The sequence below is a fragment of the Tauraco erythrolophus genome, chromosome 22, assembly GCF_009769465.1.
Source record: "Tauraco erythrolophus isolate bTauEry1 chromosome 22, bTauEry1.pri, whole genome shotgun sequence".
Lineage (NCBI taxonomy): Eukaryota > Metazoa > Chordata > Aves > Musophagiformes > Musophagidae > Tauraco > Tauraco erythrolophus.
Window position 1 is genome coordinate 897,763 of NC_141486.1, and position 25,036 is coordinate 922,798.

Consider the following 25,036-nt stretch of genomic DNA (forward strand, 5'->3'; position numbering starts at 1 on the left):
AGCCCTTCCACGCAGTTTTATTTTTAAATACAATGACTGGCGTACCAAGCAGTGCTGGCAGGATGCGTTAACATCGGGAGCTGAGTGAACTGAAATAAGGAGGCGGCTCCAAAGGCTCTTCCGAAGAAATGTGACGGCGTAAAACGCAGCAGCATGCGCAATTACAGACCCTTCCTCTCGTAGAACCCACCCTGTGCAACCTGCCCCCTGCCACTCTGTGGCACATCTTTATACGGAAATAAAGGTGGGAAAAGCCCAGTGAACATCGCCACAAGCCCAGGGCTCCCCAACGAGCCGGGTGCACCCCCGGCCGGGGCAAGGGCAGAGCCCGCTCCCTCGCCCTCAGTTCACCCGGCAGGCTCGGATCATGAGCAGCTGGAGGAGGATGAAGACGGGCGACATGATAAGCCCGTACCAGAGCTCCCGGGTGTGCTCCACCAGCTTCTGGCACAGCAGCATCTCGAAGACGAACTTGAGGCTGAGGATGGTGAGGATCCAGAAGAGCCGCAGCACGGCCAGGCGCTTCTCACCGTCCTGGAAAAGCCGCACCGAGACGATGGTGGTGAAATAAGTGCTGAGACCGTCGGCGGCGAAGAAAGGCACGAAGACGAGCCACCAGGAAAGCGCCGGCGCCTGGCCGTCCACCTTCAGCACGAGCAGCACCGAGAAGGCCAGCAGCGCCAGGCCGTGCAGGAAGATCTCGAAGGTGGCGAAGCCCAACCACTGCACCAGCTCCCGCAGGGAGAACAGCATCGTCCCGCGGGCATGGGAGCGCGGGGGGCGGGAACGGCGCCGCCTCAGCGCCCGGAGCCTGTAGCTGCGGTCACCGGAGCTGCGGGGGGCGGGAACGGCGCTACCTCAGTCCCGGAGCCTCCAGCCGCGGTCACCGGAGCTGCGGGGGGCGGGAACGGCGCTACCTCAGCGCCCGGAGCCTCCAGCCGCGGTCACCGGAGCTGTTTCGGGCGGGAACGGCGCTACTTCAGCCCCGGCGCCACCTCAGCCCCGGAGCCTCCAGCCGCGGCCCTGCCGAGGGTGGCGCGGCTCGATGGCGTCCGCAGGGAGGTGGCGCCGGCTGGTGACGCGGCGGAAGCGGCTGTGAGGGAAGCGCGGCGTTTCCCACGGACCGGCGCCCGCAGTGCTCCCGCTGGGAAAAACATCCCCCTCTGTCCGCAGGGAAAGGGCAGATCCCTCGATGCTGCAGCCGCTGCAGGAGCGAGCCCGTCAGCAGCCCGGTAACGTGCCCTCCGTGCGGCTTGGGCGGCTCTTCCGGGTCACTTCGGAGTCGTGGGAGCGGCACGCGCTGCCTGCGGGCACTGCGGCCGTTCGCAGCTCGGGCTGCGTTCCCGGTCGCATCTGCCAGGCTTTTCCTCCGCAGGGCGGATGTGTTAAACCCAGGAGTGGGGAAGTGCCGATCCCAGGGGTGCGCTGATCCCGGGGTGCGCTGATCCTGGGATGCGCTGATCCCAGGGGTGTGCTGATCCCGGGGTGCCCTGATCCCGGGGTGTGCTGATCCCGGGGTGCGCTGATCCCGGGGTGTGCAGATCCCGGGGGTGCCCTGATCCCAGGGGTGTGCTGATCCCGGGGTGCGCTGATCCCGGGGTGCACTGATCCCGGGGGTGCCTGGCCCTGCGGTGATGAGGATAGTTAAAACGAGCCCGAACATGGACGGCTGTCCCTGGATTTCAGACTCCCGCACCAGCCCCATCCCTGTGCCCTGGCAGTGGGCACAAGGAGTGTGGCAGTGTCACTGCTGCTCCCGGGGATGGGGATGCTGCAGCGGAGGCAGTGGCACTCCCTCAGTGCTGCCTGAGGGTGGAACGAGAGCCCAGGAGCCCTGGATCCCGCCGCTCTCTCCGAACTATTCGACCACCCTGCGCCTGCTGTTTGCAGTGTTAATAACCTCACACACCCCACCGGAGCCTGCAGCCACCAGCACTCCTTTGGAGCTGGGTGGGTGTCGGTGTGGCACCCAGCCCAGAGCAGGTCTTGCTCTGCCTCCCCTCGTCTCCTCTCACCTCCTGCTGATTTCTCCGGTTTTGTCTCTTGCAGATGGCGGAACGGAAACTCCTTGTTCTTTTTGGCAGCCAAACCGGGACGGCTCAAGACATGGCCGAGAGAATTGGCAGAGAAGCCAAGCGACGGCACTTCCAGTGCAGAGTGGAGGCACTGGACAGCTACGACGTGGTGAGTGGTGACGCGGAGGGGCGCTCCAGGCAATTCTGGTCTTGCTCCATCTCCACCAACCCCATTTCTCAGGCTCGGGTGTCCTCCACCCTTGCTATATTTCATCAGACCTTGGTTCTGTGCCCTTCCTGAGGACAGCTTGTGCTTAACTCAGCTGAAAACGTGTGAAAACTGAGCAATGACTCTTGGGATAGAGTTTGTGTTAGATGACATGCTCAGCTGTACCCTGCACGGTGGGGCGTGCGAAGGAGCCGATGCTGCAGGCAGCCTGTGGGTAGCAGATGCTGCTGCCTTGCCTGCAGAGGAGGTCGTGCCACGCGAGGCTGTGGGTTTTATTCTGAGTGTGGTCTGTCCATGAACTCGATGTGATGTGAGCAGCCATGTCGGGACAGCCAGGACACGCGTTGTAGGCTGCTGACCTGGATGCTCCTCTCCCTGTCTGTGCCCACAGGCCAACCTCATCAATGAGCTGTTGGTGGTATTCGTGTGTGCAACCACCGGCCAGGGTGACCCGCCTGACAACATGAAGGTAGGATGTGCTCCTGTCCGTGTTGCTTTTATATTCCTGGTCCACTGGCTGGATTTCTCTCTTGAAGCAGCTTGAGCAGTGGTTATTTTTGGAGTGGGGAGCTTTGGAGCAGCACCAGTCATGTCTTGTGTTACTGACGGGACATGGGCAGAGAGCTGGGGAGGTTTCAGCAGCTTAACAGTGGAGTGGGGCCCTGCCATGGCAAGAGCTGTGGGTTTGTGGAGGGCTCACAGAGCATCGTTGGCCTGGCAGGTGCCAGTGGTAGCTACTTTCGGGGGTCACTTTTGCAGAAGGCCATGCTCCCCACTCTGGTGGGACTCAGAGGAGGGCAGGAGGGACCTTATGGGTGGGCAAGCAGGGAGCTAGGGGCAGGCAGGCAGGGAAGGCTTGCTTGGCAGCAGCATGACTCCTCGGCTGTGTCCTTCTTAGATGTTCTGGCGATTTCTGTTCCGGAAGAACCTGCCACCTGGTTCCCTCTGCCAGTTGGACTACGCCGTGCTGGGCCTTGGTGACTCCTCCTATCCCAAGTAAGCAGCTCTGTGGCTCCTTGCCGGCCCGTGACAGCTCCTCCTTGCAGCTCTGGCTGCAGGCGAGACCAGAGTGGCTGGAGAATGCAGGGGCAAGGAAAGATAGAGCCTGACTCTAGAGCAGCAGCTCAGACAAAATGTAATTCCCACCAGCCTTAAAAATCCTTGCCCTACCAGCCCGTGTCCCTCCTAACCCCCAGGAACTGAGTTTCTGCCCATTTCTTTCCTCCCAGCCTCTTCAAGCAGATGCTTTACTGCAGTGTATCAGACATCATTTTTCAGTCAGTTATTACAGCCGTGCAGTTCTCTGTCTGAATTGCAGGAAAGCCTGTGCCACAGCAATTTCAGTGGACCAAGCCAAGAGGAGACATGAAACATAGAGTTTTAGGTGGCAGCCAGCCCCGTTGGTCCCAGTTCTCTCCCAAAAGATCGTTACTTTGTGCTTGAAAGAGCTATAGTGGGAGGTGTGGGAGTGTGCCTGAGCTCTGTTGAGCAGTGAGGGGTTAGAGGGAAGGAAATATTTCTCTATGTGGGGTACACGCTGCCCTGAAGTGAAGCTGGAGCTCCTCAAGACCTTCTGGAAGGCTGGACAGAGCCTGTGTGGCCCAGCAAGTGGCAGCCAGCTGCTTCTCCAAGCTGCCCTGGGATGGAGGCGTGGGCTGGCAGGGCATGGGGCCAGGCAGGGTGTGCTGGCTCTGGCCGGACCTTCCTCTGTGCTGCTCCAGCGTAGCCCTGGCAGCGTGTGCTGGCTCATGTACCCACTGCCTGCTGTCCTGCTGGGGGAGCCCTGACCTCTACAGCTGCGGTTTTTCTTTCCTCAGGTTTAATTTTGTTGCGAAGAAGCTGCACAAACGAGTGCTGCAGCTTGGGGGCAACCCTCTGCTGCCGGTGGCGTTGGGAGATGACCAACATGACTTGGGGTAAGAGCCCAGTGGAGGGGTGGTAGGAGGGGGAGCCCTGGGGTGCACTGCAGTTTCGTCCTCGGGCTGATGTGAGGGCCGTGTATGCTTTACCCCAGCCTCGGGGACAGCAGCGTGCTGCTCCCACCTGGGGTCTGCTCCTGTGCCCCAGCAGCCTCCTGCTGCTCTCTGCGAATGTGCTGATCTCTGCTCATAACTCTTCTATGCCAGGACCTGGTCATTTGCTTCTCTGGGGTGTCCCATGACTCCCAGCATGTGCCAACGTCTCCTGGCTCTGCCCCAGTCCTGTTAAGACCAGGGGACGGCTGTGTCACACAGCCACTGACCTGCAGGCGCTACAGCAGCCTGAGCCGTGCTGCTGTTCTCGCACGGGGCAGAGGCTCTGTGTGGCTCAGGGGGTCCGTGGCTGCCTCCGGCTGCGCACGGGGTTTGGTGGTTCTGTTCAGATGTCAGTGGTTGCGCCCTGGGAAAGCAGATGAGTGCTTAGAGTGGCTGAGACATGTTTCCCTACCTGAAGCTGGAAGGGAATGGCGTGGAGCAGCTGCCTGTGCCGTGGAATGGGAGCTGAAGTGGTTTTCCAGGAGTGGCTCAGTGTTGTCCGGGTGCACGAGTAGCAGCGCTTGACCCTGGACGGCTGATGGGGGAGTCACAGCTTTGCTGCAGTCCGAATCTTCCCCCTTGCAGGCCAGATGCAGTGGTTGATCCATGGCTCCTGGCCTTATGGGACAAGATCCTTGCTTTGTATCCTCTTGCTCCTGGCGTTGAGATCATCAGTCCAGATGTACGGTGAGTGCAGAGGGTAGATGGGGACTGCTGGAGCTGGCTGGAGCTGGCTGGTGTGAAATACTGTGTTTCCTTGGCTGTTCCCGAGGGTGGAGAAGTAACCCCTGCTTTGACCAGGAAGCCTCCCCTCTCAGCTTCTGGTGTCCCAAGTATCCCTTGGACTTTGGCCACTGGTGGCCCATCTCTCTCTGGATGGAGTGTCCCCTTGTCCCCTGAGTGTCTTTGTCAGCTGCCCTGGCAGGGTTCTGCCCATCTTGCTCTCCTGGTGTGTCTCTGCCCTTGGCAGACCTGCTGAGTGTGTGTGCCTGCCAGCCTTGCTCTCCTGCTCTGGAGCCTTTGGGATCTCCTTCTCCTGGCAGTCTTTGTTGCGTTCCTTTACCACAGGCCAGCTCCAGGGGACAGGAATGATGGGTGGTGGATACAGTGGGAGACTTCAGGCTTCTTCCTGCCTCCAGCCTCTCACGCTGCGGCAGCAGAGGAGCTGTGACATGGAGGTAACCGCACTGCATTGCTCTCCTCCCCACAGCCTGCCCCCAAAATACACCCTGCACTACCTGGCTGAGGACTCCCCGCTCCCCGATGGTGGCCTGCTCCAGCCAACAGCACCCAGGGCTGTTCCCTCCGAGCTGCATCCCTTCGCTGCCCGGATGGTGTCCAATCAACGAGTCACGGCAGAATCCCATTTCCAGGATGTCCGGCTCATCGAGTTCGATGTCACGGGCTCAGGGATCACGTGAGCATTTTCCTGCCTCCCCGAAGCTTTGCTATGCGGGATAGGGTTTCCTGCAGCCTGCCTTCCTCTTTCACTCCTCTTCTTCAGTAATATCTGAGGCTGCAGCCTCGTGGACGTGGTCCCTGCTGTGCTGTCCCTCTCCATGACAAAGTCAGGGGTGTCTGGCAGTGTGGGTCCTGCCCGTGGACCAGCTCCCTTTGCCTTGTCTGGTTAGAGCCCAACGTTAGTGGTGCTGGAAGTTGGGCTGAGTTGTGGCCTGGTGGTGCGGGCGCTGGTCGGGCTCGCGGTGCTGTGCCTGCGGACCGGCCTCGTGGCTGTGCTCAGCAGGTCCCGCCGCATCCGCAGGTTCAGTGCGGGGGATGTGGTGATGATCCAGCCCCAGAACTGCCCCGAGGACGTGCAGCAGTTCTGCCAGCTCCTGCGCCTGGATCCAGACAGACGCTTTGTGCTGAAGCCCACAGAGCCCGGTAGGTCCTGCCCTGCTGCCCCTTTCCCCCGCTGCTGGGGACAGGGCAGCCCCCTGAGCTCTGGCCTAGCCTGGAGCTCTGCTGTTCCTTTGCTTTGGATGTGGGAGTTAGGAGTGGCTGACGGATACACGACCTCAGCCTGTCTCACAGCAGGGGGACTCTTCTTCCTCCCCAGCACTCTGTGTGTGTGGATCCCACATTAGGGCCAGTGCCAGTGGGAGGAACCCAGCAGTGTCCAGGCTGCCCCCATGCCTTGTGTCTTTGCAGCTGCCAGCCCAGAGTGTGAAGGATCCTGCAGTCTCTCCAGCCCAAAACCCCAGTCGTGTTGCTCACACTGCTGCCCCATCCTGGGAGCGCCAGAGCTGCGGGGATGGCAGGCAGGCGTTGCTCGGGTGTCCTGCCCGCTGCTGGCACTGAGCTTTCCCCGCTGCCTTGTCTTGCAGGTACGTCCCTCCCTGCCCTGTTGCCGCAGCCTTGCACCATCCGGCACCTGGTCACCCACTACCTGGACATCTCCTGCGTGCCGCGACGCTCCTTCTTTGAGCTCTTGTCCTACTTCTCTACGAACGAGCTGGAGCGGGAGAAGCTGCAGGAGTTCAGCTCTGCGCAGGGCCAGGAAGAGCTGTACAGCTACTGCAACCGGCCCCGCAGGACCACGCTCGAGGTAGGGCCGAGGAGGCATGGCAGACCCGCTCTGCGAAGGCTGTGCCACAGCATGAAGCACCCAGGCAGATGATGAGCCATGATTTCTTGGCTGGGGATTTTAATCTACTTCACCCACTTTCTGAAGTGTCCTTGGATTTCTGCTGGTGGTTAAGAGCTGCCCCAGATCCTTCTGTGCTCAGTGGTGGGCCCTGTGCTGCATCCTGGGGGTGAGGGGGGGGCAGTGGGATGGGGCAGTTGGTGCCTTTGGTCAAGGGCAGCGTGGCACAGCAATGTGGGGCAGCCTGTGCTGCCCAGGCAGGACGCCTTTGAGGGTGCACCAGGTCTCACCTTCCCTTTGCAGGCCCTCTGGGATTTCCCTCACACCACGTGTGCCATTCCGCCCGAATACCTGCTGGACCTCATCCCTCGCATCAGACCCCGCGCCTTCTCCATCGCCTCCTCCATGCTGGTAAGAGCTCAGCCCCTTTCAGCCTCGTGTCCAGCTCTGAGCTGAAGGTCTGGCAGGGCCGGGGCTGGGCACTGGCGCTGTGTGTGCACCGCGTGTTCAGGCTGTGCTCCCAGGCCCTCTGAGCACCCATAGCCCACCCGAACCCCTGCTCTGCGGTGAGCATGAGGCGGGACGATGTGCCAGGTGTTAACACCGGGGCTGTGCCAGCCTCCGAATTAGGGCGCTTGCCTTCCTGCTGCCCTGCAAGTGCTGGGGCTGGCCCAGTGCACTGCAGAGGTCTGGTGTCCTCGTCACGGGGTGCGATGCCACGGGGGCTGGGAGCATCCCTGGGCCGTGTGGCCGTGGGAACGGGGAGTGCTGCTTCCTGCTGCTGCCAGGAGGTGGCAGTGGGACCTGGCCCGGGTGGCTTGGCAGATGTCAGTCCGTGCACGGGTGGCATGTTTCCTGCGTGGAGGCTTGAGGGATTGGACAGTCTCTGTGGCTGTTGCCAGCTGTGCAGAGCATTCCCACAGCTATGCTTCTCTGGGAAAACCCCCTTCCCCTTTGGAAAGGTTTTGAGCAACAGTGCGCTCCATTCTGTGTCCGAGTGGCTGTTTCAGGATAGAACAGATGTTGCAGACACCCTGGCAGGAGCTGGGCCAGGCTTTGTCCCTGAAGGAGGCATTGGGCTCTTCCTGCAGAGCTGCACTGGGTGTCTTCTCATTTCTCATGGCTCCTGTCTGGACACAGGCCCACCCTGACCGGATCCAGATCCTCATGGCAGTAGTGCGGTACAAGACGCGGCTCAGCAAACCCCGCCGTGGTCTCTGCTCTACCTGGTTGGCTTCTCTCAACCCAGAACAAGGTAATTGCTTGGACTCTGTGAGAACCCTGTATGCTTGCCACAGCACACCGTGCTGATCCCATGGGACCGTGGTGGAGCTGTGTGTGTGCTGGCCACGTGCTGGAGCTGCTTGGATCCTGGGTAGAGCACCACCACCATGGGGAGCTGGAGCACACTGGCTTGGCAGGACAGGCTGAACTTACGGTAGCCATCCTTTCTCGCTGCTCCCATCGTCTTCAGAGCATGGTGTGGTCCTCCAGCTCACCCTGAGTACCTTAAGCTCCTGGTTTTCTCCCAGCTGCTTGGCCATCTTGCTCCCAGTACCAGCATGCTGTGCTGTCCCACAGTGGGCAGCTCCTGGTGTCCTGGAGCTGCTAGCGCTCTGACTGCTGGACACATCCAGCCTCATAGCACTAGCTCTGGGAAGGGTGGTCCTTCCTTTGAGCACATCCATGCTGTCCTGTGAAGCCTGTGTGTGCTGCTGATCTGCTATAACTACAAAACCCCCAAGCTCACCGGGTCTCCCTGCTTCAAGATGATAGAGAATTGCTCTGTATGACTGCAGGGCAAGATTGAGTCTTCTCTGAGTACCTAGATGGGGATCTTCAGCCCTCCTCTGGCTTCCAGAGGAGGCAAGTTTGGGCTTCCCTTACTCAACAGCCAGGTTGAGATCTCTGCTCGCCTCCACCCCTGTCTTCCCTGGCACCAGCTGTGTGAGGAGAAGGCTGTCCCGCAGACCGTGTGCTGTGGGGCTCTTGCCTGCTCTGGGGTTCACTCAAGTGCTTTCAGAGACCGTGCTGAGGACAGCTGAAGCGCTTTTCAAACACACATAGTGTGCTTGTGGCACCAGGGCTGCCTTGGTGCCGGAATGGTGGTAAGCCAGGTGCTGTCTGTATCTTTGGAGCATCCTGGAAGAGCTGGATGCCCAGCTGACCGTCCGCGGAGTGTCACAGGTGCAGCGGTGGTGGGGCGATGCTAGTCAGCCTGTTTATTTTGCAGGTGATGTTCGGGTGCCTCTTTGGGTGAAGAAAGGAGGAATGAAGTTCCCAGATGACCCTGACACCCCTGTGATCATGATTGGCCCTGGCACAGGAGTGGCACCTTTTCGAGCAGCGATACAGGAGCGGGTGGCACAAGGACGGAGAGGTGAGGGATGGTCCTGGGAGGGACTCAGGATGCCCCTTGCTACAGACAGGTCTGTGTTCAGCACACGGGAGGGAGGGACTGAGAGCTCCTGAGGTTTTGGACATGCCCAGGCTTTGCTGTGTTTGAGTGGGAGCACGCTGGGCTCCGGGGCAGGTGAGGACCAGAGCCTGATGTGTGCAGCCTGTGTGGTTATTCACAGGCTGTGCTGCAAGGCTGCTCCTTGGGTTGGGGTAGGGCTCTGCAGAGGCTCTTTCTTGCCTTGCTGTGAGTGGAGATGGGTTACTGAGCTCATCTTCTGCTGCACAAGGTGTTATGCCTCCGCCCTTGTCCCTTCAAGATTCCCCTGCCTCAATCGTGGGTCTCAGCAGGAAGCTGAGGCTGGTGGAACAGGCAGCCCTGGGGGGCTCTTCTTGCCCTACCTGCCCCCCACCTCCTGCTTTTCTAGCACACAGGGGCCTCCAGTTGCCACAGGTCACTTGACTTCATGCTCACATGGTTCCTGGCTCTTCCAGATCAGGGCTGTCAGCCAGGTCCACCAGAGAGGTGAGAGCCCTGGGCCTCTGTCACAACTCCAGGCACCAACAGTCCCCAGCACTCGCAGGGCGTTCGGCCCACCCAGCACAGGTCTTGTGGTCTTGTCTCTGCAGGGAACTGCTTGTTCTTTGGCTGCCGCCAGAAATCCAAGGACTTCTACTGCCAGGCAGAGTGGGAAGAGCTGGTGACAAAGGGCTTCCTGACACTCTTCACGGCCTTCTCAAGGGACCAGGTTAGTTCCCAGAGGAGGAGGGTGGATACAGAAGCGTGTCAGGCAGCACTGATGGGACTCTGCCAGTGTTTCTGGCCCCTGTACCTGCTGGAGTGGCCTGCGAAGGACCTGGTGGGGTGGCACCAGTGGTCACCTCATTCCCCCACACCACTCTGGTGCTGGCTAGGATCCCCACCAGCACCGCAGTGCCACTGCCCAGCTGGGACATGTCTGGCTGAGTTGAGCTAGAAAGATTGCTGGGACGGGGCCAGCAAGTGCCACAGCAGATAAGGTGTTGGCCAGCCTTATTTGGCTGGACCACGTGAACGATAAAAGGCTCCCAAGCCTCTCAGAGGGGTCACCAGGCAATAACCTTTCTTGGTTGAGTGCCCCACTCCCCACCGTGTCCCTCTGATTGCTGGTTGAAGCTGAGGAGCTTGGCCTCCGTGCCAGCTCCCCCCAAGCCTCAGCTGTGCAGGAGAAGGCTGTCCGGAGGTACGAGCACCCCCACGACTCAGCCCCTCACTTCGTTCCCTTGTTTCCCACGCAGTGTCTTTGGTGGGCAGCTCTCTGCCCCTCTCTGCGCTGCAGGGCTTTCGACGGGACCGCAGAGGCTCTGTGAGCTGGGACGCTGTTTCACTGCCGTGCCCTCTGCCTTGATGGCACGGAAAGCTCAGCCTGCCTTTGAAACAGAGAGATCTGATGAAAAGGGGCAGTGAGAATGGGTATTTCTAGGTTGCTCAGCTGCAGCAGTCCTTTTCTCCTGGCTGTGTGCATGCGTTGACGTGGAGCCAGCTTCTTTTATCCAGTCACTTGTAAGGCGTGAGTTGAATGCCGCTGTGAAGGCTTTCCAAGTCTTTGATGAACAGGAGCAGCACTGCAGAGGTTTGTTGGATGACCAGTCTGCCTTTTTTCTGGTGGCTCACACAGTGAAGGGGGAATCTCCTGCTCCCCAAATCTGGAGAGCGGGCCCAGAGCCTCCTCCTGCCCTTGCAGGCTCTGGAGGGGTGGGACTCGCATCGGAGTGTGCTTCCCAGCCTCCCTGCTTTGCCTGCTCCGTGGGCCAAAGCAGTTTGTCAGGAGGGTCTTCTGCCACCGAGTCCTTGCCATGCCACACGGAGAGGCAAGTGAGCCAGGTAAGATGTGCCACATTGGGCCATTGTACCTGTGGCTCAAGGAGATGCCACAGCCATTAACTTGTCAAAAAGTTTGTTCTCAAAGAGCTTGGCAGGACCTGGGATGCTTCATGGCTCAGCAGGATTTCCCTCTTCTCTCCATAAGGTCCCCTTCGCAGTGACCTTCTGTCGCGGTCACGTCTGCCCCCTGGTGCAGCCTGATTGATCCCAGCCTAATGCGGCTGTTGCTAATTCTCAGCAGGATGCCCTGGGGTTTAGCTGAGACGTCGTGACCCCAGTTTGTCACTGGGGTCCTCTGGTTTCTAGGTAGCTGCAGGTCCTTAGATGACCCGCTTGGAGCCCCAGCCTCATCAGCAGAGCCTCTGTCAGCACTTAGCTGATTAGTGTTAACGATGCTGAAGCCGAGCTACCGGCTGCCCGTGTCGGTGCTTGCGACGGGCTTGCTTACCTCCTGCGTCGCCGGAGGCCGGGTCGGAGCAGCGGAGCTGTGCTGGGGGTGACCTGACTCTCCAGTGCAATGCAACCAGTGGAGCTGCGTGGGACCTGCTGACCTGGTGACCAGCTCTTGTGACAACTGGGGCTGGTTGCTGCTTGGCGTTGTTGCCACACACACCTCCAAGCTGCAGCGCGCGGGGAGCCCGAGCCGCAGCAAGAGCCCTGTTGCCTTTGGGCTGGATGGGAGGGAGGAGGCTGCGCCCACAGCTCCGCTCAGCACTGCGCGGAGCCCGGCGTGGCGGGGCACGCGGCAGAGGGCCTGGCCTCCATCACAGTGTCACCTTTGTCACGGAGGAGCCGGTGGTGAATTCAGGCACGTTGGCAATGGTGTTCCACTTGGGCAGAAGCCAGGGCCGTAGGCAGTTGCTTGGATGTGTGAAGTCTTGTGGGTTAACCCTTTGGGAACTCTCCTTGGTTGGGCTGTACTGTGCCCAAAGCCGGTTGTATCCAGTCTCTAAGCAGAGTGGAGGGGCAGGGAGTGGGACCCAGGCTGTCTCTCCAAGCTTCCTGCCCTGTTTCAGACCTCCAGCAGGTGACAGGGCTGGGATGGGCAGCCAGGGGTGTGGGGAAGGGTCTCTGCCCTGCAGCAGCCCTGAGACAGAGGGGCCACCGAGCCGCCTCTGCCCATGCTGGGAGAGGAGAGGGCAGGAGGGGAGCCCTTGCAGGGACTCCCCAGCTCAAAGCCCTGGCTGTTCACCAGAGCTGGAGCAGGCAGCCAAAGGATTTAGGGAGGCTACTTGGGGCATGTTCCCCACAGAAGCTCCTTGTGCTGCACCCATCTCCCACCAACCCATCCCAGTGCACTGACATGAAACGTGGAGATTCCCTTCCCTGTGTGGGAGCTGATCCAGCTGCTTCTCCCAGTAAATCCTTCTCTGAGGGGCTGTGTTGCTCTGAGCTCTTGTAAACAGTCCCTGAGAACAGTTCCCAGGGACTGGGCAGGCGTCCTGGAGCTGGGGCTGGGGCTGCTGCTAGGGCTGGTGGGCTCAGCACTGTGTTTCCCTGCAGGAGGAGAAGGTTTATGTTCAGCACCGCATCCAGGAGAACCACAGGCTGGTGTGGGAGCTGCTGAGCAGCAGGAGCGCTCATGTCTACCTGGCTGGGTGAGTGAGGTCTCCGCGCAGGGACTGGGGAGCGGGGCTGCACGTCGCTGCTTTTCCACCTCCCTGGAGGCATTCCCTCGGCTCAGCCTCTGGAGCGAGCACACCCTGCACGCCAGCAGGTCTCTAGGGGCTGCAGTGACTGCTGCAGAGGGACCAGCTCCTTCCTCCCCTCCATGTGCCTGCTCTGCAAGCCCTGGGCTGAGAGGGCCATTTCTCACCTGCCGTGTGCTCCCGTTAGGAGGGGCAGAGCTGGAATTGCAGTAAAGCTGCTCCAGCCGACGCTGCGTGCCCATCCCTCCAACTGCAGCACCCCTGCCCAGCGTCACTGCCAGCGGGCTGCCTGGCCTCTGACCCACGGCAAATCCATACACAGGAGAGCCCCCAGGCCCCTCCAGTGGGGCTTGGTGAGACTGGAGGAAAAGGATTGTGTGGTTCCTGCGGCCACTCAGCTGGGCAGAAGGCTTTTGAAGGACAATATACCAGAGCTCCACCAGTGCTGGGGCTCATGAGCAATAGCTTTTGAGACCCTCAGCACGTCCTGACTGGCTCTTTGCACCTGAAACTGCCTTCCTGGGGTATGGACGAGCCGCGTTGCGCCGCAGCCTGCCTCCTTTGACAGCACAGTCGTTCAGCAGGTGGTTGCCTTGGACTGGTTGGAAACCTGGAACTGCTGGCCAAAAAGTGGGGTCTGGCCTTTGGAAGCAGAGCACCTGCAGCTCCGTTCCTAACTCTGTGGCTCTTTTCTTGCACAAAGCTCTTAACCTGCCTGCCCTGGTCGCTGCCCGTGTGGCAGGGAGGAGGCTGCTCACCCACTGCCCAGGGTGAGTGTTGTGAAACGCTTTGGGCTCCTCGAGCTGACGAGGAGGCTGGCGATGGTGTTCGGCGTGCACCCCGTGACCTGGAAAGCGCTGTGCAAACCTGTGTCTTGCTGTCGACACGAGCAGCAATTGCAGGAGGTTCTTTCCTGCCTTGTCGTGCCTGAGACAAGGAACTTCCCGGGTGCCTGGCAGGGCGAGACTGGCCTCGCTGCATTCCTGGGAGAAGGAGATTTTTGTTTACTGCCCAGGAAGCGGAGGCCAGGCCGCCCACCACCCCTCGCTTGCTTGCGCTGCTGCCTGGTCTGGCATGCCTCGCTTCAATGTGGGGCTTCCTGGGGCCCTTACCCCAAACTGGTGATTCCTCCCCACAGATCTGGGGTTCGGGTTTTCTTTCCTCTGTTAAGTTGCACTTAGGACTTGGGGTTGTGCCTCCATCCACAGCCCAAATGCCAAAACTGTTGGGTGCCCATCTGCGGTGTCCCGATGGCTTTGTCCTCTCCCTCTTCCATCCTCTTTGCTACTTTCTGGTGCTGATAGGAGACACCCTGGGGGCTGCCAAAAAAGATTCCTCTTCCTCAATGTCTTGGAAAGAGCACAGCTTGCATGGCTCCCCCCGTTGCAGGATTTTTGAGTGGCCATGAGGATGCTGTTTTGGACATCGGGGTTGCTCTGAGACCCATGTCTTTGTCGCTGGCATGGGCTGACCCTCAGTCCCGATCAGGCAGGTGGGATCTGAGAGCTTCATCCTCCTGGCACGAGCGGTGACTGTCCTGTTTGCCGTGGGCACTTCCCCACCCGTCGCGTGAACACTGTGAGTAAGGACTCCAGGGTGACAGCGCTCCTCCTTGGCCTGCAGCCATCTGCTGTCAGCTGCCAGGGGGGTGCCAAACAGGAAGGTGCAGGTGGGCTAGCCTGAAAATGGCCTTTTTTTCCCCCCTAAAAACAGTATTCACAGTTTCAGCCACACTGGGAGAAAGATGGGAAAAGTGATTGTTGGGCTCTGTGTCCCTGAGCAGTGGCCCTGGGCTGTGCAGCACGGTGTGTCTGCCATGGTGGGCCTTTGCTGGCTGGGGCAGGGTTTAGGGAGCTGGGACTGGACCTTTTCCGTGATTGTGCCTGGTTTATCTCACCCAGGGGCAAAAAGGTTGAAAACGTCTCTCTCTTTCTGCAAAAAATAGATATTTGACATGTTTTCCATCACAAGCCCAGCTACGTTGTCTTCCCCTTGCATATCAGTGCCTGACTCAGAAACAATACGACTCTTCCAAAAAAAGAAGACCTCCTTTCTGTGTATTTTGGGAAGTTAATCAGCTTCAAACACAAGTCAGAATTCTGCCTTGTTCTTGGGAAACAGCAAGGACGTTGCCAGATGCTCGTGCCAATTGGAGCAGCCTGGGAAATTTTTTATTAGATGTTTTTTTTTTGTCGCAAGTCAGTTCATCAAATGAAATTATCTCCAGGAAAAAGTCTGAATTTCTTATTTCCCATAAGAACTAATTGTGCTCGGAAGTGTTGAATCCTATTTGGGTATTTTCTACGTGGGAGCTTGTGTTTTCTTCCCTGTTTCTTATTTGGAGGTTCGAACTGGCTTTGGGTTACCAACGTCGCCACCCAAACAGTCATTTCGGATTTCTCGAAGGGAGGCGGCGGATGGACGGAAGCGGCTGCTCCTTCGCAGCAGTCGTCCTGCCCAGCTCAGGATCAGGCATGTTTTCCTTTCCCCGGAGATGAAAGGACAGTTTCCTGCCCTCCTGCTGACACATTACGACTTGTGCATATTCCCCATGTCCCTGTAATGAGGGTGATGGGAAATGGAGCAGTACTGGGCCGGAGTTAAGCTACCGAGCCGCGATGCTCCGTCCCTGGGGACTGGGTACCGTGGCCACGTCTTTGCCTGCAAATGCCAGCGCTGAAAAGCCCTGTGTGGGTGACGGCGCTGCTCTCTAGGGAGTGGTATGAGCTGCCTCTCGAAGCCTGTCATTTATTCAGTGCCAGGCAGCCTGTGTTGCTGGGTGAGGCGGGTTCCCAGTGCCCCGGTGCAGCGGCACCGTGCCGGGGCGGTGGGTTCGGCCGCAGGGACTGCTGTCCTGCTGATGGGCTGCCTTGCCAGAACACTGGGGCTGCAGATATGCCCCTGGTTTTCCTGCTTGCCCTTCATCACGCCGCCTACTCTCTCTTCCAGGAATGCCAAGCAGATGCCAGCGGCCGTGGCCGAGGCCCTGCAGTCGGTGTTGCAGCTGGAAGGCGGCCTGTCACCCTCTGAAGCAGAGGAGCATTTAAGAGCCCTGGAACGGTCCCAGCGCTTCCAGTCTGAAACCTGGTCATAAGCCTGGCTCCCTGCCTCCCCCTTCCCCGTGAACTCTGCCTGAATAAAGGAGCCAGCAAAATGATCCACCTCTGGCACCATCCTTGGGCTGAGGTTGTCCCAGCCAGGGCAGAGGCCTGGCAGAGGGCATGGATTTACCCAGCTGGCCCTTCCCTGATGGCAGCAGGGCCACAGCGGGCAGGGGGAACCCATCTCATGGGGACATGGGTTTGGCATGGGTAGAGCCTGGCTCCCCATGCCCACACCCTGCTGGAGCGGAGGTGAGGAGCCCCTGTGGCAGGATGCTGCTGGCTGGCTCCTGCATGGGACTGAGCTGCTGTCCTGTGTGCTCCAGCTCCGGGGGTCCCTGTGCTGGGTGAACGGTGCCCGCGGGCATTGCTAGAGCTACGGCGTTGGCAGTGGCCGTTGTTTGTGGTAAGACCTAGAGGAAGTGAGCTGTTGCATGGGAGTCTCTCCGCCCTGGCATTAGTCAGCAGCAGCAGCGCTTGCTGCAGGAGGCTGCCTGCCTCGACAGACCTGTTCCCCCTGTCTCCAGCAGCTGAGGCCAGCGGGGGTGGGCACAGGAGAAAGCCTCGATCTCTCTGTCTCTGCTGCTGATTTGTCTTGAGCCTGCTTGATGCTGAGGTCTGAGCTCCCTGAGTGCCAGTTCCCATTGAGTTATTCCCTTCCCTGAGCACCTGCTCTGTTTGACCTGTCCTCCATCCCATCCTGGGAGCCACTTCCAGCCTGGACCAGTGAGCTGGCAGCCTCCAGCTGTTTCCCTGGCAGCCTCGGGGCTGTGCACCCTCCTGGCACCTGCCAGGTGCCCCAGTGGGGCCAGTGCCACCACCTTCCTTCCCCAGTTCAGCGAACTCAGTGCCACTGTGTAAATAGTAATTAGGGCCCAGGGCATGAATCAGCCTGGGACAGTCCCCGGGAGCAGGCTGGGACAGGAAGGGGCAGCGGTTGCCACGCCATGCCTGTGACCCAGCCACCCTCCCACGCGCCGGATCGAGGGGTCCTGCACAGGCAAGCAGTGCCTCGGGGCATTGCTCGAGCTACAGCACCGCAGTGAGTGGCAACGGGGTGTTGGTAGGGGCTCCCCACCCTGCTGCCATGCCGGTGCTGCCTTGCTGCGAGGAGCTGCTGCGCCTGCAGAGCCAGGCTGGGCTGGGGTCCCTGCTCCCCAGGGCCAGCGAGGGGCCAGGGCAGAGCTGCTGCATGGCAGTCATCATGCTGGTGACACCGTCCCCTGCCATGGGGCACTATCCAGGCGGCTCTTCCTTCCAAGCCCTGTGAGCTGCTTATGGGGCATGGCAAGGCGAGGTGGCCCAGTGAAGGCACTGAGCTGGGATGAGCTGGGGGGGAGTGCTGGACTGATACAGCACAAGATCCATGCTGGGGTGCTATACTGGGTGTGAAGTGGGGGGCTGGACTGGGGCACTGCAGGACCTGTGCTGGTGTGCTGTAGTGGGGTCTGAGCTGGGGGGCTGGATGGGGGCAGTGCAGGACCCCATGCCAGGATGCTATACTGGGGTGTGAACTGGGGGGCGGTGCTGGGGCACTGCAGGACCTGTGCTGGTGTGCTGTAGTGGGGTCTGAGCTGGGGGGCTGGACTGGGGCAGTGCAGGACCCCATGCCAGGATGCTATACTGGGGTGTGAACTGGGGGGCGGTGCTGGGGCACTGCAGGACCTGTGCTGGTGTGCTGTAGTGGGGTCTGAGCTGGGGGGCTGGACTGGGGCAGCGCAGGAGCCCATGCCAGGGTGCTATAGTGGGGTCTGAGCTGGGGGGCTGGACAGGGGCAGCGCAGGGCCCACGCCGTGCCCCATGGGCAGCGGTGTGGGGAGCACTGGCCGCAGAGGTGGCTCCGTTTTTGCTGGGCGAGGAGCAGAGGCGGCCGTGGGCCCAGCTCCTCCCCGGCTCCCGCGGGAGCTGATTGGCGCGGGCATGGCTGCCTGCCCCGGGCTGCCCGCATTTGAGCTGCTTCCAGAAGCTGACAAGCCAGACTGGTTAGAGCCAGGCTCGGCCCCAGCCCTGCCTGGCCCGCAGCAGGCAGCAGCTGCCTGCACGGGTGCCTGCCACTCCTGCACCCCTTGCTGGCACAGCGGGCAGCGCCTGGCAGCGCCCAGCTTGTTACCCTCTCCTCTGGACCGTGGCGGGTCAGTATTGCGTCGGTGCTGGGGAGGAAGAAGAGGAGGAGGAGGAGGAGGAAGTGGCTGCTGGATGCTCACAGCGATGCCCCTCTTGGGGTGGCCTGTCGGTGAGGGTGATGAGGATGCACCTCGCTTCGGGGGCTCCTGACCCGTTGGCCTGGGAGGAGGTCCCACACCGTGCCGGAGGGATGACGGGACTCTGTGTGGATGCCGCTGCCTTTAAACCCCTCTGGCAGCAGTGCTGAAGGGCACCTCCTGCCCTGGAGCAGCACCCGCGTCCCACACCCAGCCCCGAGGGGTCTCAGGGGGTGGTGGGTGAGGGGGGCGGCTGTGGAGCAGCCACCCCCATGGAGGCGGCAGCAGGTGAGGAGGCAGAGCCTGGCCCCCAGCCGGTGCCAGCAGCCGACGGGGAGGGCTGTGCCTGGCAGCAGGGCGAGAGCGAGACTGAGGGGTCGGGGGGCCGCGGGGAGCCACCCCAGCGCTGCGGAGAGGTGCCCGCCACCGCCTGGAGCCACTGGAACCTGCCGCCAGCCAAGGATGCAACCGAGCCGCTCCTGCCCGGGCACGACGAGCCGCCTGCCCACGGTGCCTCCCTGCCCGCGGGGCAGGACCCTCCCGCTGCCACTGCCACCAGCCCCACCTTGCCCTGCGGAGAGAGCCCAGCGCCGCAGGGAGGGTCGTCCAGCCTGGAAAGTGCCTTCAGCTCCATCCTGAGCCTCTCTGGCGAGGAAGAGGAGACGTCGAGCGACGAGGCGGCAGCGGCAGCAGCAGCGCCATTCTGCGTGCCAGCGGGCAGCGAGGACGAGTGCCCCATCTGCACGGAGCCCTACGACGACCAGCGACACAAACCGGCCCTGCTCAACTGCAACCACGGGCTGTGCCGCGCCTGCCTGCGCGCCATCATGGACACGGCCGGCGGCGCCGACTTCGGCCGCGTCCGCTGCCCCATCTGCCGCCAGAAGACGCCCATGCTGGAGTGGGAGATCTGCAAGCTGCAAGAGGAGCTGCTCCTGCTGCATGCCCAGCCTGGCTCTCCCAGCGTCCAGACCACCCCCCGGCCCCCCGCCCTGCCACCCCGGCGCCCGGGCCTCGCCGGTGCCCTCGAGCATCACTTCCAGGTGCGCTTCCACACCAGCCGCATGTTCGGGTGTCTGCCCTGCGTCCGCTACCCGCTCTGCCTCATCCGCAGGCTGGGGCGGCTGGAGCGCCGCTGCCGCTGCTGCTACCTCCTGGTGCTGGCACTGCTGCTGGTGGCTGAGATGCTCAGCCTGCTCCTCATCTTCCTCCCCATCGTCTTGATGGTGCTACTCTTCCTCATCCTCGATAAATAGCACTGGGTTTGTGCCTCGAGGCTGGGCCGTGCATGGGGACAGGATGCCCGGCTCCTGCTTCACCCCCAGGGCTGGTGCTGGGTGGCAATGCCAGTCTGGGAGTGAGCCCATGAACCCAGGCACCTGCGAAGCCCTGGTGCTGCCAGTGAGCCCGGAGCAGGTGAGGCAGCAGAGGAATCGGGGCAAGCAGCTGAGGGAGGCAACCCTGGAGTTGGGCATCACTGGTGTCCCGCCGGGCACCAGCTACCCCAGTGCTGCAGCAGTGAAGGGGCAGATGGAGCAGGAGCCCTTCCTGCACTGGGAGCACATCCCTGGTGTGGGGCTGGGAACTGGAGGGGCTCTGCAGGCAGAGCAGGGCTGTGCTGTGGGCTGTGCCACCCGTGCCCAGGACAGACGGACTGGGGTTCACCAGCATGGACTGGAAATACAACTTGCATTTGTACCACGGCGGTGTCTGGCTGAGTTCAGTGCCCGGTCAGGGCTGCGTACATCCTCTCGGGGCGCAGCGGTGGCACAAGGAGGGGGATGGGGCTGGTCGGTGTCCCCAGCTACCGTGGGAGAGGGTGTCTGCCCCCACTGTGGGACCTCCCAGCCCTGGCTGAATGGTGCCAGCTGGTGCTCGTGCTGCCCTGTGCCGCGATAAGAGAGCAAACACAGCTCTGTGCCTGCGGTGCGGCGCTGGCACCGTCAAGCAGGACTGGCCGACGGGCCCCGAGTGCCCAAGGATGGGCAGGTTCAGCCCCAGCCGGGAACCGCAGGCAGAGGAGCCCACAGTGAGTGTGGCACCAGGATTGTGCCCACAGGGGACCTGTCCACTGCTGCAGTGGGCAGGAATATCTAAACACTGCACGGGATGTGGGCTCTGCTGTCAGATGTTGGCAGCCAGCCTCATGCAGGGGCTGTGTCCCAGCCAGGCACGATGCCACCATCCCCTTGTCCTCCCCGGGGCGATGCCTGGGCCGTGGCCCCTCTGCACACCTGCTCCCCACCATGCTGCAGGGTGCTTATTGGGGGCACCTGTATCCCTAGGGGAAGGGGATGGGGATGGCTCCAGGCTTTCAGCCACCTTTGGGCTGGTGGTGGGTGGCAGGGACGTGTCAGATGCCCTCAAAATCCCACCTGTGGGTCAGTCTCCTGTGGTGCTGGCACCCATCTTTGCAGCCTGGGGTGCGCTGCTCCTTATTTCTCTCGGTGCCCTGCCAAAGCTCTATGCAGACCCCGTGCCAAATCGCCCCCCTGTGCTGTCACCCCTCTGTCCCCACCCTGCCTGTGCCTGCTGAGGGGCTGGCTGGCACTGCCATGCCCTCTCCTCCTGCCCGGCCATGCCAGGGTTGTGCAACCAGCTGCGTGTCCCAGCTTCACTCTTCTGCCCCGGAAATGCACCATGGCACCTCGCCAGGGCTGTGGGGGACTGCGGGGTACCACCCCCCACCCTTTCCTCCTGCAAAGGGATCCAGGTCAGGGGCAGCGAGTGGATGCTCCCGTGCCCGCACAGCCCTGCGGGAACCCAGACCCCTGTGCCCACGGAGGCCGAGATTTGGGCCGGGGGCTTTGCTGGGCTCTCGGGCTACTCTCAGCATTGGCACTGCCACACATTGCTTCGGCAAAGTGCCAAGGCATAGGAGGCAGCAGTAGGAGCGGGGCACCCCGAAACAGGTCAGACGGGGAGGCAGAGGCAGGCGGGTCCCCCCCAGCCCCCGTCGCACCGAGGAATGTTTATTTATACCAAGTGGAGCAGCTCCCCCGGCCAGGGACGTTTTCGGCGAGGTGGGACCTGCGGGGAGTGGGGGGCTCAGACACCCGGGGGGCCCCTGCCACCACGTGGGATGCCTGGCACGTGCCCTGCTCTACTTTACATGGTGGAGAGCGATGGTCTTTTGGGCAAACCAGGCCAGAGCCATCCCTGCGGGGACACCATGGAGCACGATGCGTCCTCCAGCACGTCCACGCTGCCCTCGCCGGCTGCCAGCACCTGTGGGTGCGAAAAGCTGGAGAAAGGCACATAGATCGCCCTGGGGCTGGGGTCCCTGGGGGGCTGCGGAGCCCGATGGTGCCACCCGTGATCCTGCCCGCAATGTCCGCTCGCAAGGACTCGGTTATATTTAGCGCGCCGAGATAGCGGCGGGCGGCACGGCGGGTGCCCCGCAGCACGGCGAGCCGGGGCTGGGGGTGACGTGCCGAGAGCCGCGGGAGGCTGCGGCAGGGCTCCGGCTGCGGGACGCCATCCCCCAGCACAGCCCCCCCAAAGCCCCGCACACGCACCCTCTGATCCCTTTGCACCCCCAGTATCCACCACGGCCCCGCAGCACCCACACGCACCCTGTCTCCCCGTGCACACCCCAGCACCCTCCTACAGCCCCCAAAACCCCTCTGCACGCCCCAGTCTCACCACGCATACCCTCATACAGCCCTCCTCCACCTCACCAGCCCCCCAGTTCTCCTTTGCCGCCCCCCATTGCCCCATTGTGGCCCCCAACATCTCTTCCCCCCCACCATGAACTCCAGCACAGACCCCCCAAACCCACCCCATCTCCCTCCACCCTGCAGCTCTGCCCCCTCCCACGAGCCCCTGACACCCCATTGCACCCCAAAAGCTTCACTGCATCTCCCGGCTGATGTTCCCAGAGCAGTGCCGTGACTGGCCCCATCCCTGCAGGGACCTGCCCGCTCAGGGCCCTCTCTCTCTCCTGGTTTCTCCAGCTGAAGCCCACTGCGTGCCCCCCAGCTGGGTCCCCGGCCATGCCTGGGTGGCAGTGGGGACATCGGCGGTGCAGCCAGCCTCAGGCATGCACCGAGTGCGCCCGGTCTCACCCGCTCGGGCAGGCAGGGGTTGGGGGTCAGAGAGTTGGGGGTCCCATCCAGCTCCAGTCGGAGGCAACCCCCCCTCCACTGAAATGGCCGTTTTGGGTGCGTGACTGCCCTGGATTGAGGTTTTGAGGCTGCGTGTCCCCAAGGAGGGCACAGCCCTGGTGCTCTGTCACTTCCTTCCCAGCCTGGCATCGTGCTGCCATGTAGCCCAGTGCAGCCTTCAGCCTCTCGGCTGTGCTGGGGCCGGATCCTCCCCCCACTCCACTCCAACGGGGAACTGGTCCCGTTGTGCAACCTCCTGGCAGAGTGGTGGGGCAGGACAGGGACTGGTGGGGCCACACATGGGGACCGTCCTTGGCACTGCCCGGGGCTGCCCACCCATCACCAGCAGAAGCGCAGAGCTGGCCCAGCCCGGCAGGAGCCGGCACTGACTGGCCGGGCTGTGGGAGCCAGTTTTGGGGAGAGCGGCTGGGAAACATCATCCCCTGGACCCCTCACCATCCCCAAAGGCTGACCCCAAACTGGTAGAGAGCTGCCCGTTCACCACCCTTCCCACATCCAAAATGAGGATGTTTGGAATAGGGTCATCCCCAGGTGCCATTTAACCCCCAACCCCCCCCCATCCAACACGGGACAGCCTGGAGACCAGGAGACCCCAAAGCTTCATCCCAGCTTGGGACAGACATGACATCAACCAGCTCATCTGGGAACTTCTGGGAGCATCTTCGCTCACACGTGGCAAAACCTGCTCACAAAACTGGGATGTGGCAACGTCCCAGCCACGTTTAAGCAGCAGGTGGGTCTCGGAGGGCTTTGAAAACCCAGCGTGGAGGCAGGAAGCTCAGTGTGGCCATGGGAGACTTTCAGGGCTTGGGATGCCAGGGTGACTTTGAAAGACTTTTAGTTCACCTGCAGCCGCGATGCGAGGGCTGGCACTGCCCTGCCGTCCCCATCCACCCGCAACACACCCCGGTCCCTCAACGTCCCCTGGCGCCTCTTCCAGCCAGCGCTGGTTCGAGGTTAATAGGGCAGGAGAAATGGGCTGTCACCCCGTGCTTGCTCCTGAAAAGCCCCATTTCTTCCTTAATTGCAACTCAAAATCAAATTAGCAGTTTTAAATTTACTCTGTGCCCAAGAGGTACCAGGGAGGACACGCTGTAGCCTTCATCCTTATGTAATAAAAAGGGCAAATTCCTGCTTTGAGGGCAAAATTGCTGCCACCTCTGCCCTGGCTGGCCCAGGGCTTCGGTGTCTTTGGGACCCTACAGCTGGAGATGCTCGTCCTGGGTTCGGGGCTTCCCCAGCTTCCCTGAGCAGCCACATCGTCAGGCTCACCGGGAGATGCCGTGACAGCCAGAAGCCTCTGGCAAAGCTGCCAGGGCTGCGTGTGCCCCTCAAAACCAAGGACAGTGGGGATGCAGGTGCAGGGCCGGGGAGCCAGGTCACAGCCACGGCACGCTCGGGGCCGGGCATGGCACCGGCTGCATTATTGATGCTGTAATTCAGCACCTGCGGACTGGGATGTGGTTGCATTTTCTGGGGATAGAACCATGTCCTGGGGGGCAACTGGCAGCTGCGGACAAGGGTTCTGCAGCCACCCCGCAGACCCTGCACCCCCCAGGGCTCAGCCACGGGCTGAGGACGTGCCAGTGCTTTGGAAGCAGTGGCTCCACAGTGGCCCATAGCAGAGGGCAGAGACAGCTGCTGCTCTCAGAGAAAGGAATTTTGGGGGCCAGCACTGGGCCGGTGGGGCTGTGTGTGCACAAAAAGCCTCAGTGTGCGCATACACATGCATCCCCCACTGTGCACGTGTGCACACGCGTGTGCACATGCCAGCCTACATGCACAGCTCATGCCCCAGGGAACTGCACTGCCCCAGAGCACCCTCCTGGCTGCTTCTGCTGCAAATTTCTGCCTCTCCCATCACGGCAACCCCAGGGTCCATTTGGTGCAGGCAGTGGGTGCTCCATGCCGGTGCCATTTGTCGGTGCCAGTGGCTGTGCTGGGTCCCTGTGTGCAGCCAGGCACCGTGACGAGGCTGTGAGCATGGCAGGGCCCATGGGTGCATCTGCCTCGCCGGAGTGGGGCAGGGGAGCCCAGCGCTGCCCACGTCCCTGCCTGGCTGCTTTCACCGACAGGTGCTGCCAGGACCTTCTGGACCAGCCTGGAAAATCCTCCCTGGGATGCTGCATCGCTCGGGGAGGAATGGGACAGCTGACGGGTATTTAAGGGCCCCTGGTGTGGCTGAGGACCGTTTGCGCAGTGTGGTCAGGGTCCCCCATGGAGAACCCCACAGTGCCCAGCCACGTGCGGTGGGACCACGGACTGGAGGGGACACAACCATGTCAGTGCCAGGAGGGGGAGGTGGCAGCCCCCACTCCCCAGGGAAAGCCCTTCCTCTGCGTATCCGCCCCCCAGCTTGCCCCACGGACGGAGCGGGGCCAGGGTGCAGCATCCTGGCTGGTGCATGGGCTCCGCTCCTGCCCGCAGCGACGCACCCCCCGAGACGCCGGCTCGCCGTTCGTTCCAATATAATCTTTATTGGGGAGACTGATGGGGGTTAGAACAAGGCCGGGTATAAAACATGATCATCGTCACAACCAGCAGCGGGAGGCATTGGCAGAGCAACACAGAAACGGTATCGGCCCCCGTTCTCCCCCGCAGCGCGATGGTACCCAGGGCTGCGCTGGCAGCATCGCCCGCTCCCTCGAGGCGGGCAGCGGGGGCGGTTTGGCCCCTCTCCCAAGATGGATGCTGGGCTTTGGCCAGTGCCGGGGGCTGCTCTTTCCCCCAGGGTGCGGGGCTCTGCGCCACCCCTCTGGCTCGCCCAGCCCCGGTGCCCTGGGACAGGGCAGCGTGTGCCCCTGGTGCTGCGGCCGTGGCGGGTTGTGGTGCTCAGCCCCGCAGGAGCACC

The 25,036-nt window shown here is 61.8% G+C and overlaps 3 protein-coding genes across 3 annotated transcripts; 2 read left to right on the plus strand and 1 right to left on the minus strand.

Annotated features, from left to right (window-relative positions):
• Positions 1 to 802, minus strand: TMEM203 (transmembrane protein 203). Its single transcript, XM_086625283.1, has one exon. It carries the CDS (start codon positions 751 to 753, stop codon positions 343 to 345), a length of 411 nt encoding a protein of 136 aa, XP_086481409.1. The 5' UTR covers positions 754 to 802; the 3' UTR covers positions 1 to 342.
• Positions 803 to 1,113: 311 nt separating this feature from the next.
• On the plus strand, positions 1,114 to 15,906 carry NDOR1 (NADPH dependent diflavin oxidoreductase 1). Its single transcript, XM_086625035.1, has 15 exons — positions 1,114 to 1,232; positions 2,050 to 2,184; positions 2,636 to 2,713; positions 3,143 to 3,240; positions 4,062 to 4,160; positions 4,845 to 4,946; positions 5,470 to 5,676; positions 6,022 to 6,143; positions 6,587 to 6,807; positions 7,150 to 7,257; positions 7,987 to 8,101; positions 9,080 to 9,226; positions 9,874 to 9,992; positions 12,611 to 12,705; positions 15,706 to 15,906. Exons 2-15 carry the CDS (start codon positions 2,050 to 2,052, stop codon positions 15,848 to 15,850), a joined length of 1,791 nt encoding a protein of 596 aa, XP_086481161.1. The 5' UTR covers positions 1,114 to 1,232; the 3' UTR covers positions 15,851 to 15,906.
• A 2,331-nt stretch (positions 15,907 to 18,237) lies between these two features.
• LOC147527200 (ring finger protein-like) lies at positions 18,238 to 19,314 on the plus strand. The gene has a single exon (XM_086625036.1). It carries the CDS (start codon positions 18,331 to 18,333, stop codon positions 19,312 to 19,314), a length of 984 nt encoding a protein of 327 aa, XP_086481162.1. The 5' UTR covers positions 18,238 to 18,330.
• Positions 19,315 to 25,036: the final 5,722 nt, after the last annotated feature.

What these genes read in the sequence shown, in the direction of transcription:
- LOC147527200 (XM_086625036.1), top strand. Translation starts at nt 18,331, where the DNA reads ATGGAGGCGGCAGCAGGTGAGGAGGCAGAGCCTGGCCCCCAGCCGGTG.
- TMEM203 (XM_086625283.1), bottom strand. Translation starts at nt 753, where the DNA reads ATGCTGTTCTCCCTGCGGGAGCTGGTGCAGTGGTTGGGCTTCGCCACC.
- NDOR1 (XM_086625035.1), top strand. Translation starts at nt 2,050, where the DNA reads ATGGCGGAACGGAAACTCCTTGTTCTTTTTGGCAGCCAAACCGGGACG. An exon ending in GGTGACTCCTCCTATCCCAA is followed by an intron (nt 3,241 to 4,061) that starts GTAAGCAGCTCT and finishes TTCTTTCCTCAG; the next exon opens with GTTTAATTTTGTTGCGAAGA. An exon ending in CGGCCTTCTCAAGGGACCAG is followed by an intron (nt 9,993 to 12,610) that starts GTTAGTTCCCAG and finishes GTTTCCCTGCAG; the next exon opens with GAGGAGAAGGTTTATGTTCA.